This window comes from Anomaloglossus baeobatrachus, chromosome 1 (assembly GCF_048569485.1).
Source record: "Anomaloglossus baeobatrachus isolate aAnoBae1 chromosome 1, aAnoBae1.hap1, whole genome shotgun sequence".
Taxonomy (NCBI): Eukaryota; Metazoa; Chordata; class Amphibia; order Anura; family Aromobatidae; genus Anomaloglossus; species Anomaloglossus baeobatrachus.
Genome location: NC_134353.1, coordinates 883441770 through 883457676, shown reverse-complemented (window position 1 = coordinate 883457676; position 15907 = coordinate 883441770). Strand labels below are relative to the sequence as shown.

The 15907-nt window shown below is 47.4% G+C and overlaps 1 protein-coding gene across 2 annotated transcripts in view; it reads right to left on the bottom strand.

Moving 5' to 3' along the window:
• ARL15 (ARF like GTPase 15) overlaps positions 1 to 13007 on the bottom strand; it is a 381074-nt gene extending 368067 nt beyond the window's left edge. For both annotated transcript variants that reach the window (XM_075342828.1, XM_075342833.1), the window contains exon 1: positions 12844 to 13007. In XM_075342828.1, the coding sequence (XP_075198943.1) occupies positions 12844 to 12855 (12 nt within the window). In that variant the 5' untranslated portion in view covers positions 12856 to 13007. The remainder of the gene's footprint in view (positions 1 to 12843) is intronic.
• Positions 13008 to 15907: the final 2900 nt, after the last annotated feature.

Sequence of the window (15907 nt, the reverse complement as noted above, 5' to 3'; positions counted from 1 at the left end):
ATGAGTAGTAATTAGTGGCCCAGGAAGTGAATGCAAGGCCTGGGAGCGGTGTACAGCCATGCCAGAGCCTTTGTAAGTACAGCGCGCTTACTCTCATTCCCCTATCCTTTCTACCACCATTTTTAATCTCCAAATTCTGTTACCCATAGACTTATATGGGGGCTGGATTCCGGACTGGACCCGGATTTTTAAAAAAAAAAAAAAAAAAAAAACACAGGGACCCACAGGTCCAGGGTATCTGTGAGTCCGCCCATCTCTAGTCATTTCAGTGTTCCAATCAAGAAATTAATAAGGGTGTCCATACTTTTGCACCGGTCAAATTTAGTTTAAATGTGGATTGCACATTTTCTGTTAGTACAATAAACCTCATTTCAATCCAGAAATATTACTCAGTCCATCAGTTATTAGATATATGAAACTGAAATAGCTGTTGCAAAAACCCAAATTGTTATAAAGAAAAAAGGTTAACATTAATAGGGGTGCCCAAACTTTTTCATATGACTGTATTCTCCCCCAGAACAAACACTATTTAGAAGAGATTGTACATGTAAAGCACCAAATCATTATTTTTATATTTCAAGCAAATTTATTATATAGTGAATTTACTGAGAACATTGCCACCCCTTAATACCAAACCTCTGATAACATTTTCTTCCAGTCCATCTCTTCCACCGGAGACAATGTACGGCAAGTCATCATTTTCCCCACATGAGCCAGGTGGTCATCCCGTTTGCACCTAGCCTGCTCAGATTATGCATCTTACGGCATGTGTCTAGGGGGGGCTCGCTGGAGGGTCCAAAGGGAGCAATTACAGAAGAATAAAACTGTTTTAAGTTTTAAAGTAGTGTACATTTAGGTAAACACATTAAAAAGGAACCTGTCATTAGATTCATGCAGCATGAACCGCGGGCAGCATGGATGAGAGCCGGTCTACGTGATTACAGCCAGGTATGTCTTTGAAAAGCCAGAGCAAAGTCAGAAAAGATGGCCAGGGACTATAGGGAGAGACCGGACTTTTCCGGTGCAGCCCCCGGCTTCTCCCTGTCCCACTCCGGGAGGTAGGAGGTCTCTCCCTACGCAATCACACAGCCGGGCTATGATCGTGCTACCCATGGTGTTAGGCAGAGGTTCCCTTTACTACTATTCAACCGGCACATTCAGTCCTTGTGCCAACAGATTACCATACCAGCGATGGCTCCTATGTAGGGTATATAGCCATATGGTAGTCCGTGCACCAGAGCCACCATTGCTTAAAAAGTAGACTCCACCTGGGTCCACCCACAAACTACACGTATCTTGTGTACCAATTCTATATTTTTAACATCACTGCTTGCAGTATTTGATTGGACACTTCATTAAAACTTCCCAATGTTGGGAATCTGTCCAGGTGCGCGGTTCGTCAATCTGGATTCAGACGGTGCAGTGAGCAGCGAGGCCACAAACCGCACTGCAAAACCTCCACACACCAGTGACTCGAGTCACTATCCTGCAGCACCTGGAAATCGCCAAGGACCAAGCCCATGAGTAGTTATCAGTTCTGCAATAAATCATCCACCTGTGAGCAAATGATCAGGACAGATTTTCATCCCGTGGAAGTTAAGAGTAAAAAAGGGTTGTCCATCTATGGGGCCAATTTTGTTTTTATTTACTTAAAATCATGTATTTGGAAATTAAAAAAAAAAAAAAAAATGCCTGAAAGTGGGTTTCACTTTAGGGTCTGTGGCGATAAATCAGCTGAGAGGAGCTCAGAAAAAGAGATAGAGTTGCAGACCCTCCCTTCAGTCAGTCATAGCACGCTCACTGACAGATTCTATGTTAACTCATTCTGCAGCGAGCAGTAGACAATGCCCCACAGAGGCTATAAAAGACAAGCGGTGCATAATGTTCAACAAAACCAATCGCTGGAAGGATTTTTCGGCCTAAAATGATAAGTTTGCAGTCATTATGTAACTGCAGAATTATGAATCCCCCCACTTCACACAGGATTCGACGGTTTCTGAGCCAGGAACGGCGGTCACGAGACCACAATTGTGCAATATGCATGTTCCCGGCCAGAACCCGACTAGTGGGTGCGGCCTCACGTCAGACAAGTGTATAGCATTGGCATGTCCGACTAGTGGGCGTGACCGTCCAGGGGGCACAGTCTTGCTCAATACACTTGTATTAGGGGAGGCTGTGCCCACTAGTTGGTTCTGGACAGGAACGTGCATATTTCACAATTGTGGCCGGTCTGCCATTCCGAGCTCAGAAACTGGCGAATCCTTGCAGCACAGAGCGCGTGCACTGGGAAGATGCATAGATCTGCAATTACAGTGACTGCAGACTTATTTTAGACCGGACAACTCCTTCAAATGGCAAAATTCACAAGTGTTTGATCGACGAACCACCAAATAAATTTTGAGGTTCAATCACAATTGGTATTAAACAATTCTCCTCTTCATGCTGTTCAGTTTGACATAATAAGAAGACGACGACACTAACAATTGATCAGCAGTACCCTACCATTCCGAGGCTTCACATACCATGTTCTTTGATGGATGTGGCCACCGAGCTTTGAGGAACACAGTGTCATCAGCAGGTTGTACAGAGATACAGAGAGCCTGGAGGTCACAGAAAGGCAGAGAAGTAGACGATCTTTGGCCACATTCCACTCTGATGACTGCTTCATTGTGACGAATGCCCTTCAGAACTGGATTATGAATGCCCCATCTCAACTCCAGGCACATATAAGGGAAGAAAGAGGCCCCCAAGTGTCACCTCAGACCATTCAAAACCATTTATATTAGCGTGGTCTGCGTGCTAGAATACCTGCAAGTGTCCCTGACCGCATCACCAGGCACAGGCGTCATCTACACTGGCGGTGGGACCAGTGGGCCTCAGTGGGGGCTCAGTGCTGTTCACTGCTGAAAGTTTATTCACAGTCCGGCAGAAATGATGACCGACAAGGAACACATCAAGAAGAGCGCTATATATCAGTCACTGTTCCCACCAGACAAGCCTTTGGTAGTGTTATCGTGAGGGCAGGTGTGTCTAGTCAATACAGAACTACACTGTGTGAATGGTGCAGTGACAAGATCCTACTACTGGAATAACATCATTAATGCAGTCCTTGTGACTCTGCATGAACTATACAGGTCTAATTTCATCTTCATGGACGACAATGCTCCAGCTCATCAACGTCGTTCCATTAGGGAACGGCAGCTGGAGACTGGGGAACTTCAGATAGAGCAGCTGCACTTTCTTCAGACCTGAATCCCATAGAAAACCTATGGGATCAGCCGTGTCACCGTGTAGAGGCCGTAGTTCTGTACCCCAGAACCTCAATGACCAGAGGGCAGTCCTGCAAGAGTGGGATGCCATGCTTCCGCAGACAATATCTCCACTTGTGACCAGCAGGAGGCATCGTCAGCTGGAATTGATGCTCAAGGCAATATGAGAAATTACTGAAAACAGTGACTTTTTGGGTGGGGGGGTATACTCACTGTTTGCTTTTGTTTCAATAGTTTGAGATGAGGAGGTCACCTTTGCATGCTTCTACTTGTATAGGACTGCAACTCCGTATTACAGTATAGAATATTTGCTATCCTCATTAATGGCTTCTTGCATTGGCGCAAAGTTTGTGGTTCTCCACAAGCAATTAAAAACATGACAAGTTTTAGATGCCGGTGGCACCGCAGAGTTTTCCTTCTGGAGGAGTGATTTGTATTCTTTTTTTTTTTGTCTGCCGGAAGCAATAGCAGCAATTTCCAAGAGCTAAGTAGCTCCAGGCATCAGGCTGCAGAGAAAGAAGGACAGAAAGGCGCTAAGTGGAGAGAGAAGAAGCCAGCCATGATTGCACACAGACATGGACTAGTACACCGTGTGTGCGGCCACCTGACCGAGACCTGATATTCATAGGAGCAGATCTAGCTTCCGCTCAGGTTTATGGCCCAAACCAGCAGAGATCATCCTAAGGCCACATTCACAAATTGAGTATTTGGTGAGTTTTTTACCTCAGTATTTATAGCCAAAACCAGGAGTGGGACAGTCAGAGGAAAAGTATGATAAATACATAAGTGGTGACGTGTTTCTATCACCCACTCCTGGTTTTGGCTACAAATACTGAGGTAAAATACAGTACCAATACTCAATGTGCGAACATGGCCTAAAACGAAAGACCTTCCTATACCCAGAGATGGGCTAGAATTTGGTCTTTAGTATTAAATATGCAGCTCGTCCTGGATGACTAAAGTCTGCATCTTAGGAACATGTTACTACTCAGCGTGAGGGCCGCGGATGAGATCAGAGGCCGACCTATGAGGCACGGTCTTGTAAATGGAACAACATAAGCAAGGATGATTGACCTTAGGGAGATCAACATTCAGCACCACGGAGACACCATCACGTGTTTCTCAACGCAGTGATTCTAGAACAAGACCCCCTGGGAAAATATGCAAAACAGGACTGCCGCGGAAACACCATCACATGTCTCAACGCTGGCAGGAAACTAGCTAGGTCTTTCATCGGGAAGGAACAACCACAGGAAGGGCAGTCTCCAGTCAAGGAAACCGCCTATGGCAAAATATGGTATCCATCCACAGACAGCTGTTTCGGGGTATTTGCCCCTCATCAGTGTGGAGTAGAAAACTGGCTAGTGGGAGCAATGCCTAGTAAAAGACTTTTAGGCATACTAGTCTTTTACTAGGCATTGCTCCCACTAGCCAGTTTCCTACTCCACACTGATGAGGGGCAAATACCCCGAAACAGCTGTCTGTGGATGGATACCATATTTTGCCATAGGCGGTTTCCTTGACTGGAGACTGCCCTTCCTGTGGTTGTTCCTTCCCGGTGAAAGACCTGGCTAGTTTTCTGCCAGTGTTGAGACATGTGATGGTGTTTCCGTGGCAGTCCTGTTTTGTAAATGGAACAAGACCATGAATTAGGGCACCGGATTGGAATAAAACTAATGCACAAAAACGGAACTGTGTGCGTTAATAGTTGAGGAATCACTACACAACTCAAGATATTGAAGGGGTTAAATCACCGCACATCACATATGATGGGTGCCCGTCCGACCACTTGCTCTTCCACCTAATCCCAAGAACGCCCCATGATCCAGTGTGAATGGAGCCATAGTGCAAATGGATGGACAGAACTTGATCTTGCAGTAAAGTCAGTAATCTATGGCCACCAGATGGGAGCCCTAAGTGCCTCCATATAATGACATCCATGGCTGTTCTTTTCATTATCTAGGCGTGGCACAATGTCTCATGTGTGATGATGTCACACTAGGCAGACTAATCGCAAGAGGAGATGGGGATGTTTTTAAACAGGAGGTTACTTTTAGGGCTCCTGTCTAGTGGCCACATGTTACGGAGATGGTCGCTGGACCAGGCTCTGCAAATAGATTCATACTATCTCTACTGACCATCATGCCATTCACTTTTAGGGGGAACAATAATGTGCACCGTTTTGTCTATGTGGTTCACATAGGAGGGCTGCATTATCTTTGGTGTGTGGAGCATGATTGTTTCTGTATCATAAGCCACAGCCGACATACCATTCCACTTAACACTGTTTATCTGAATCCTCTTCCTTCCATTGCTGTATCTTTTGAATATCCATTGAATGTTAAACCACCCTGTGCTTCACTTATTTTTATTCCATCATCTGTTCTCCAAACCCAATGTTCACCCATCCCTGCAATCATGTGTTCTCTGCACCCGATGTTGACCCATCCTTGCCACCATCTGTTCTCCACACCCAACACTGACCCATCCCTGCCGTCATCTGTCCTCCACACCAGACAACGTTGACCCATCCCTGCCATCATCTGTCCTCCATATCTGATGTTGACCCATGTCTGCCATAATCTGTTCTCTAAATCTAATGTTGACCCATCACGTCGTCAATCATCTGTCCTCCACAAATGATGTTGACTCATCACGACTATCATCTGTCTACCACGTTTAGCTACTCTTTAAGGCCTGTGCCACACATCCGTGCCTCCGGCACGTGTTTGTCATTTTTTACACGTACCGGCGGCACGGAGACACTTTAACCAATGCTACCCTATTGTAGCAGGCACACACACGTAAAACCACACGGAACGTGTGTCCGTGTGCGTTTGTACGTGTGTGCGATTTTCAAAGCGCTGACATGTCCGGTTTTTCGCCGGCAGCACGGGTGTCACACGGCCCGCACCCGCACCACACGGGTGTAGTGTGGATGCGGTCCCGTGTGACACGCGCCGGAGAAAACACACATGTCAGTTAAAAAAAAAAAAAACATTAACTCACCTTCTCCAGCCCTCCTGTCTCTGCCGCTGCTGCCTCTTGCTGCCGACCGCCGCTCATTATTCTCATTGAATATTCACTTCACAGCCTGGCAGCAGCAGCAGAGGGGAGACGGGAGGGCTGGAGACCGAGGATCAGCACCACGGACAGCAGCGCGGACATCAGGAAGGACCAGGTGAGTATAATAATTACTGATTCTACGTGTGCTATCGCGGATAGCACACGTAGAACACACGTGTCACGCACGTACCAGAGACACGTACTTACCTGCACACAACACGCAGGGAAAATACGTGTCTCTCGGCACGTGCGTGAAATTCACGTGAGTGTGGCAGAGGCCTAAAGTGGTATCTGATTTAGAAAACCTATTTTCAGAAGAGTTAATACTATCATTGGTGATGAGCGACACTACCATGCTTGAGTGCTCGGTACTTGTAACAAATAGTTTGACGCTCAGACAGGCTCAACTCGAGTAGCATTTTTCGGGGGGGGGGGGGGGGGGGGGGGGAATCTCCCGAAAAATGTTCAAGTTCCACATTGACTTCCATTACATGCGGTACACGAGTGGAGCCTGTCTGAGCTTCCGACTGCTGGTTATGAGGCCCGAGCACCTAAGCATGGTAATGCTCTCTCATCACTATCACATCACATCAACCCCCCCAAAAAAAAAAAACACATTCAGGACTTTTTTGTCAGAATAGAGCACCTCTCTCCCCTTCTCTGGAGCACTCATTACACACAGGGAGCCACTCAACCACGTAATACCCCAATTCTCCAGAGGTAGCGCTGCAGAGAATGAAAACACTGCCACTTCAGACACTGATAACATCGCTGATCCACTTGGTTGGGCGACCTTCCTAATCAAAAAGGGGTCTGTGTTCTAAGCCAACAACTCCTAGAAATAGATTGAACAGGATAAAAAAGAAAAAAAATGGTGGCATTCTTCCAATTACACAGCACAGCTTGGCTCCATTGATGGCAACGGACAACACATGGGCAGGTGTGCTGAGGATTTTGGTAGAAAGCAGTCATGGTTTTCTAATCCCCTTTAGGACTTCACATAAGATGACGGCTGGAAGAATCCTTTTGATAAGACGGCAGCATCAGAACAAGCTCTGACAATCCCGAAGATTTATGGCCCGAGTGTTAGATGAACTCCCCGAACCTCTAACCCCTCATTACAGCCTTGGACAAACTTGTTTTGCAACCTAAAATGAACCGTACTGGTGGGAGAGAAACCCCAGACACAAGTGATGAGGTCAATGCCCGAGTGGTATAAACGAGGCAAAAAAAAAAAACAATCCTCCACGAAGGGGCCGCCGATCCCAGGCCCCGAAGCCAATCCCAGGTCCCTTGTGCTTCACGTCTTCCATTGCCCCATCTATAGTACCATGCAGATAACATAAAACATGAAGTAATGGGTACACGGGCTGGACACAAGAGCTGACATTCATATAAAATAACACCACACACATCTATAAGAAAGGTTTGTACAGATTGTTTCCTTTTGCCAGTAAAGCTATGTGCCCACGGGAGAACATACCTGCGGATTTTGCTGCGTTAAACCTGCGGATTTTGCTGTGGAAAACCCACGGATTTTCTAGATTTTCCAGATAAATCCGTGAGTATACGCAAGTACAGACACTCCCCCATGTTATCCTATAGGGTTTGGTGAGTGCTGCATCAATGCTGCGGATTTCCCGCAGTCCGACATTACTGCATGTCAATTGTTCATGCGGAATTATCAGCGAAAAAATATTTCTAAAGATCCTTTATGATATGCTAATGAGCGAGGGGACTAGTCACAAGAGCGTTCTATCCCTGTGACTCATCCGCCCTCTTGGTGACAATGTACACAGGTACGCATTACACTGCTGATGACGCTGGGCAATGGGCATTGAATAGCATGTTAGCACATACCTGTGGGTGTGCCAACATGCTAATAGGGCAGAATGAATGCAGGAAGTAACGCCCTCATGACTAGTCCCTGCTCTCATTAGCATATCACAAAGGATCTTTAGAAATACTTTTTCTAAAGATCCCTTTATCTATGTTAGTGTATACAGGGACAGTTAAGCAGGGATTAGCAATATACACCCAGAACTGCTTGTGGTCCTAGGTGCACATTGCACCTGAGAGGTTCCCTTTAATTGAATTTGATCACATTCGGGAAAACCTCCTGACAACTTGTTCTACAGTTGTAACCGCACAATTATCAGTGTTGTCGGAAGCAAATACAAGCCGGCTGCTCAACTAAGAGGTTTTGCACATCATCTTGGCAGGAGGACCACAAAAACGTGCTTAAAAATATACAGCCCTCTGGAGGCTCAAACTGACACAATCAGATGTAGTTCACTGATGCTTAGAAGAGGCTTTCCAAATTCGGAAAATCCCGGTCCCCCGGTTGCAGTCTCTGCTGCTGCTTTCAATGTCTTAGGATATGTGCGTACACTGAGTATTTGGTTGCAGAAATTTATGCACAAAATCTGCATCTCTGGGGAGAAAAAAAAATTAAAAAAAAAAACAAACAAACAATACAGCTTTTGCCTCAATTTCTATGTATGTTGAAGTGGGGAAAAAAAAAAAAAAACATGAGGTTCCCGTTCCCCTCCCCCCCCAATTTTGATACCAGTCAAGATAAAGCCACATGGCTAAAGCTGGTACTCTCAGGCTGGGGAGTTCCACGTTATGGGGAGCCCCCCAGCCTAACAATATCGGCCGCCCAGAATTGCCACATACCTAGATGCGACAGTCCCAAGACTCTACCCAGCTCATCCCGAATTGCCCTGGTGCGGTGGCAATCGGGGTAATAAGGAGTTAATGGAAGCAGCCCATAGCTGCCACTAAGTCCTAGGTTAATCCTGGCAGGCGTCTTCCCCGAGATACCTTCCATGATTAACTTGTAAGTTTAAGAAAACACATACAGCCGAAAAAATCCTTTATTTGGAATAAAAGACAAAAAACCACCCTCTTTCACTATTTTATTAATCCCCAAATACCCCTCCAGGTCTGACGTAATCCACATGAGGTCCCACGATGCTTTCAGCTCTGCTACATGAAGCTGACAGCGAGTGGCCACAGACCACAACTGCTCTGTCAGCTCCACGCAGCTGTGTCTGCTGTCGTGGGCATGTAGCAGAGCTGAATTGCCGGGGGATCGCAATAACAAAAATGCATCCAAAATACATGCGTTTTGAATGCATTCTTTTTGTCAAAACGCAGTGTCAAGTCTGCCAGCAGGTGCGCATTTTCTGCACTGGTCAGGATGCAGTGTGCGCACGAGCCCCAACATGATGTATATAAGAGCCCAGGCCACTGTGTAGAACATAAACACTTTATAATACTCACTTAAACCGGTCGCTGCGGTGGATTTGGTTCAAACGGGTGTTTTCGTCCTCCGGTGCCAGCGCCGCCTCTTTCGGCCATCTTCGTCCTCCTTCTGAAGCCTGTGTGCATGACGCGTCTACGTCATACACACTCACCGGTCCAGCGCAAGCGCACTACAATACTTTGATCTGCGCTGCTCAGGACCTGAATGCTGGCGAGTGTGGATGACGTTGGACACATCATGTACCGCGGCTTCAGAAGATGGAAGACAAAGATGGCCGAAAGAGGAGGCACCGGAGGACGAAGACGTCCATTTGACCCACATCCACCACAGCGACCAGTTTAGGTGAGTATTATAAAGTATATGTTCTACACAGCAGCCTGGGATCTTATATACAGCATGTTAGAATACTGTATATAAGAGCCCAGTGGTGGTGGCCACCGGACAAAAAACTGGTGACAGGTTCCCTTTAAGTTCAACTTTACGGCGATTATCAGATTTGCACTCACACAACAGATGTCTAAAGGGAGTCACTCAAACGTTTCACCAAGTCATAGTGAAGTATTGATAGAAGAGACTCTTGCCAATTGCTTAAACATTTGTGCAGAAGCTTTTGTCTATCAGGATCGGGCGCCGTGCCCCTCCAAGTGTGATCAGTCGTCCTATGAGCCGAGGAAGCGGGGCCCATACTCAGACCTTACAGATCCATTTACTGAACTCTCTGCTCTCTGCAAAGTTAAAAGGTTACTCCTAGGGATGAACATACATAATCCCGCTGATCCAGTGCCCTACACCCCTCCGTGGTCACTTCCGTGGCTGCACCCTCCCCCGGCACTGCCATTTCTTAAGCCCCACGTCTCTATGGAGTGGCTGGGCCTTAGTACACACAGGAGCCACCATATATGCTCCCGGAGGACTGGACTTAGCAGCACACAACGGTTTTCTTTTTCCCCCCCCAAGATCGAACACACTCCCTGATCCACAGCGAGCACAGGTTTTAGTTTCCTTCCCCCCACCGGTGGGTGCTGTGGACGCCAGGTCCCAGTCCCACATGTTCCAATTTTGATAAATCCTACCCATACTTTATATTACACAGCAACGTTTGATAAGATGGTGACAGAACGACCGCCATCACACAGAACGGGGCCCCCCACTCTAAGAATGCTGAGGACCCCATATATCAGACACTGGACGCGCCACAGTGAGTTGTATCTGAGAGATGACAGCAGAACGGATCCATTAACGGATAGAAATGTAAGAAAATCCCCTTGATTATTATGGGGGTCCGGGCTTCGCACACAGAATATTTCCACCTTCAATTCACAGTTTTGATTAGTTTTGCACATGAATCCCCTAAACTGACCAACGAAACGTGTGACGAGAAGTGTGAACACGGCCCGAGCTAAAACCTACCACAGCCGGACCCACAACGGAAGGTTCACCGACACCGCGGTACAGCGCTCACAGAGGCCTGCACACACGGAATACCATACAGATACCAGCCGCAATACAGCGCTCACAGAGGACTGCCCACGCGGAATACCGTAGATACCAGCCGCGATACAGCGCTCACAGAGGCCTGCACACACGGAATACCATACAGATACCAGCCGCGAAATGATCCAACCCCGACAGCAAAGATCGTGGAAGCCGCGAGACACGAAAACACAAGGGTACATCGGAAATATGCAGAACTTTACTATATCCCCATAAATCCGCCCTGTGGTCACATGACATAGATGGGCCCCCACCCAATCCTAGCAAGACTGGGCCACCGGCCATGGTCCTGGGCACAAGAGATGAGTGGCTAAGAACCGTACACCCTGCAGCTCAGGCTATCGGAGGGCAGAGGGGCTGCCAACTGCACTAGACAATGCCCACCCTGCACCAAGCAATGCCCATATTAAGGGCCACGGCCATGGTCCCAGGCACAAGAGCTGAGTAACTGGGCACCATATACCCTACTGTTCTGGCCATGGTTGGTCGGAGGGGGGCTGCCAAGAGCTGCCCAAACTGTGCCAGGTAGTGCCATCATTAGGGGTCACCACCAAGGTTCTGGGCACAAGATCTGAGTGACTGGGCACCAAACACCCTACAGCTCTGGCTATGGGTGAGCTGCGAGGGGGGGCTGCCCACACTGTGCCTGGCAGTGCCCTCATTAGGATTCACCACCCATGGTCCTGGGCAGAAGAGCAGAGTGACTGGGCATCATACACCCTACAGGGTATGATGGGTGGTCATGATGGTGACCATGGGTGGTCGGATGGGAGCTGCCCACACTGTGTCTGGCAGTGCCCTCAGAGGCCACCACCATGGTCCTGGGCACAAGAGTTGAGTGACTGGGCACCATACCCCCTGCAGCTCTGGCCATGGGTGGTCGGAGGATTGCTGCCCAGTGTGCCAGGCAGTGCCCTCATTAGGGGCCACCACCATGGTCCTGGGCACACTGAGTGACTGGGCACCATACCCCCTGCAGCTCTGGCCATGGGTGGTCGGAGGAGAGGTGCCCACACTGTGCCAGGCAGTGCCCTCATTAGGGGCCACCACCATTGTCCAGGGCACAATATCTGAGTGACTGGGCACCATACCCCCTACAGCTCTGGCTATGGGTGAGCTGGGGGGGGGCTGCCCACACTGTGCCAGGCAGTGCCCACATTAGGGTCCACCACCCATGGTCCTAGGCAGAAGAGCAGAGTGACTGGGCATCATACACCCTACAGAGTATGATGGGTGGTCATGATGGTGGCCATGGGTGGTCGGAGGGGAGCTGCTCTCACTGTGCCAGACAGTGCCCTCATTAGGGGCCACCACCCATGGTCCTGGGCACACTGAGTGACTGGGCACCATACCCCCTGCAGCTCTGGCCATGGGTGGTCGGAGGATTGCTGCCCACACTGTTCCAGGCAGTGCCCTCATTAGGGGCCACCACCATGGTCCTGGGCACAATATCTGAGTGACTGGGCACCATACCCCCTGCAGCTCTGGCCATGGGTGGTCGGAGGATTGCTGCCCACACTGTTCCAGGCAGTGCCCTCATTAGGGGCCACCACCATGGTCCTGGGCACAATATCTGAGTGACTGGGCACCATACCCCCTGCGGCTCTGGCCATGGGTTGGAGGAGCTGCCCTCATTAGGGGCCATCAGCAGGTAAATGAGGCAGGTGCAGGCGCTGGAGCGTGTGCTCTGGGCTGCAGGGGACGGCCTGCACCATTGCCAGCACTAGGGGGGGAGGCACATACCATGTAATCCATGGACTCATGCAGTGGTGGCGGCTGGGGATGCAGGAGGGCTGCTCTCCGCTGGCGTCAGTAATAAACCCCGGAGAAGTTGCTGCTGGTGCCGGAGCCGTGCCGGAGCTGTCCCCTCTCGCCTCTTCCTTCTCCTCCCACCTCCCTCCTGTATACGCCTGGCAGCCAGCACCGAGCATGGAGGAAGGAGGCGGCAAAACCACGCCCATCCTCGCACCACCAAAGTCATAAACGCCACGCCCACAATTTTACATACGCCTACTTAATTACCAAGCCACGCCCTGTTTTGCGACTTTTCTCCCCTTGTGATGAAAAACCTGTCACATGACTGGTCACGTGGTCAGGTTTTCTTGCTCTGCGATTAACCCTTTGCTGCAAAGTGGAACACGACGACGTGGACGGCTGTATAATTAACCCTCTCACGGCCAGGCTGCCCTCGATCACCTATTAACCCCTGGATAACCAGGACGATTCCCATTTTTGTTGGAGGGGGTTGTTTTGTTCCAATAGCCATCTCTTTTTTCATCCTTCAGTGTTTTATCTTTATTTTTGTAATGGAAGGAGGGGATTTACACTTGGATTTTTATTGTTTTTTTACTATTTTTCAAAACTTTTTTAACTTTTTAGTTATTTTTTGTCTTTATAGATTATTTGAACCTGTGATCACTATTACTGTATACTGATATACCGTGACACTGCGCGGGATGTAATAAGCTGATGATCTGTGACGCTGTGACCGAGCGAAAACATGGCGGAGACTGCGGTCCCGGGCCATCATTGCCTTATTGCCATATCTAATCATGTCATGATATATTCCTATATCTGGTAATGTCGTCATTAATTCACATATCTAGTAATGTTCTGATATATTCCCATATATAGTTACTGTATGTCGTGATATATCCCCATATCCAGTTATATTGTGATATATTCCCATATCCAGTCATATTGTGATATATTCCCATATCCAGTCATATTGTGATATAGTCCCATATCCAGCTATGTTGTGATATAATCCCATATCCAGTTATGTTGTGATATATTCCCTTATCCAGTTATGTCGTGATATATTCTCATATCCAGTTATTTTCTGATATATCCCCATATGCAGTTATGTTGTGATATATTCCCATATCCAGCTATGTTATGATATATTCCCATATCCAATAATGTTGTGATATATTCCCATATCTAGTAGTGGTAATGATATATTCCCATACCGACTTATCAGTAAAGTTGTGATATATTCCCATATCCAGCTATGTTGTGATATATTCCCATACCGATTTATGAGTAAAGTTGTGATATATTCCCATATTCAGCTATGTTGTGATATATTCCCATGTCCAGCTATGTCGTGATATATTCCCATATCCAATAATGTTGTGATATATTCCCATATCTAGTAGTGGTAATGATATATTCCCATACCGATTTATCAGTAAAGTTGTGATATATTCCCATATTCAGCTATGTTGTGATATATTCCCATATCCAGCTATGTTGTGATATATTCCCATATCCAGCTATGTTGTGATATATTCCCATATCAAGCTATGTTGTGATATATTCCCATATCCAGCTATGTTGTGATATATTCCCATACCAAGCTATGTTGTGATATAGTGCCATACCCAGCTATGTTGTGATATTTCATCCTTCTTCTCTGCACGATTCCTAAAACTTAACATGGACAAAACAGAGTTTATTGTCTTTCCTCCTCCTCACTCACCTCCTCCAACAAGCCTTTCCATCAAACTTGATGGTTGCTCACTCACCCCAGTCTCACAAGCTCGTTGCCTTGGAGTAACCCTCGACTCTGCTCTATCCTTCAAGCCACACATCCAAGCCCTCTTCAACTCATGCCGATTACAACTCAAAAATATCTCCCGGATCCGTGCTTTTCTTAACCAAGAATCTTCAAAAACATTAGTGCATGCCCTCATCATCTCCCGCCTCGACTACTGCAACCTCCTGCTCTCTGGCCTCCCTTCCAACACTCTTGCACCCCTCCAATCTATCCTAAACTCTGCAGCCCGCTTAATCCACCTCTCCCCTCGCTACTCCCCAGCCTCGCCACTCTGCCAATCCCTTCACTGGCTTCCCATCGCCCAACGACTCCAGTTCAAAACATTAACCATGACATACAAAGCCATGCACAACCTGTCTCCTCCCTACATCTGTGACCTAGTCTCCCAGTACCTACCTGCACGCAACCTTAGATCCTCACAAGATCTCCTTCTCTGCTCCTCTCTTATTTCCTCTTCCCACAATCGTGTACAAGATTTCTCCCGTGCATCCCCCATACTCTGGAACGCTCTACCTCAGCACATCAGACTCTCCCCTACCGTGGAAAGCTTCAAGAGGAACCTCAAGACCCACCTCTTCCAACAAGCCTACAACCTACAATAGCCCTCAGCCCAGTAGACCACTGCGCAACCAGCTCTGTCCTCACCTATTGTACCATCACCCATTCCCTGTAGACTGTGAGCCCTCGCGTGCAGGGTCCTCTCTCCTCCTATACCAGTCTGTCTTGTACTGTTAATGATTGTTGTACGTATACCCTCTTTCACTTGTAAAGCGCCATGGAATAAATGGCGCTATAATAATAAATAATAATAATAATAATAATAATAATAATAATAATATAGTCCCATACCCAGCTATGTACTGATATAGTCCCATACCCAGCTATGTTGTGATATATTCCCATATCCAGCTATGTTGTGATATATTCCCATATCCAGCTATGTTGTGATATATTCCCATATCCAGATATGTAGTGATATAGTCCCATATCCAGCTATGTTGTGATATATTCCCATGTCCAGATATGTTGTGATATATTCCCATGTCCAGCTATGTTGTGATATATTCCCATATCCAGCTATGCTGTGATATATTCCCATATCCAGCTATGTAGTGATATATTCCCATATCCAGATATGTAGTGATATATTCCCATATCCAGCTATGTTGTGATATATTCCCATGTCCAGATATGTTGTGATATATTCCCATGTCCAGCTATGTTGTGATATATTCCCATATCCAG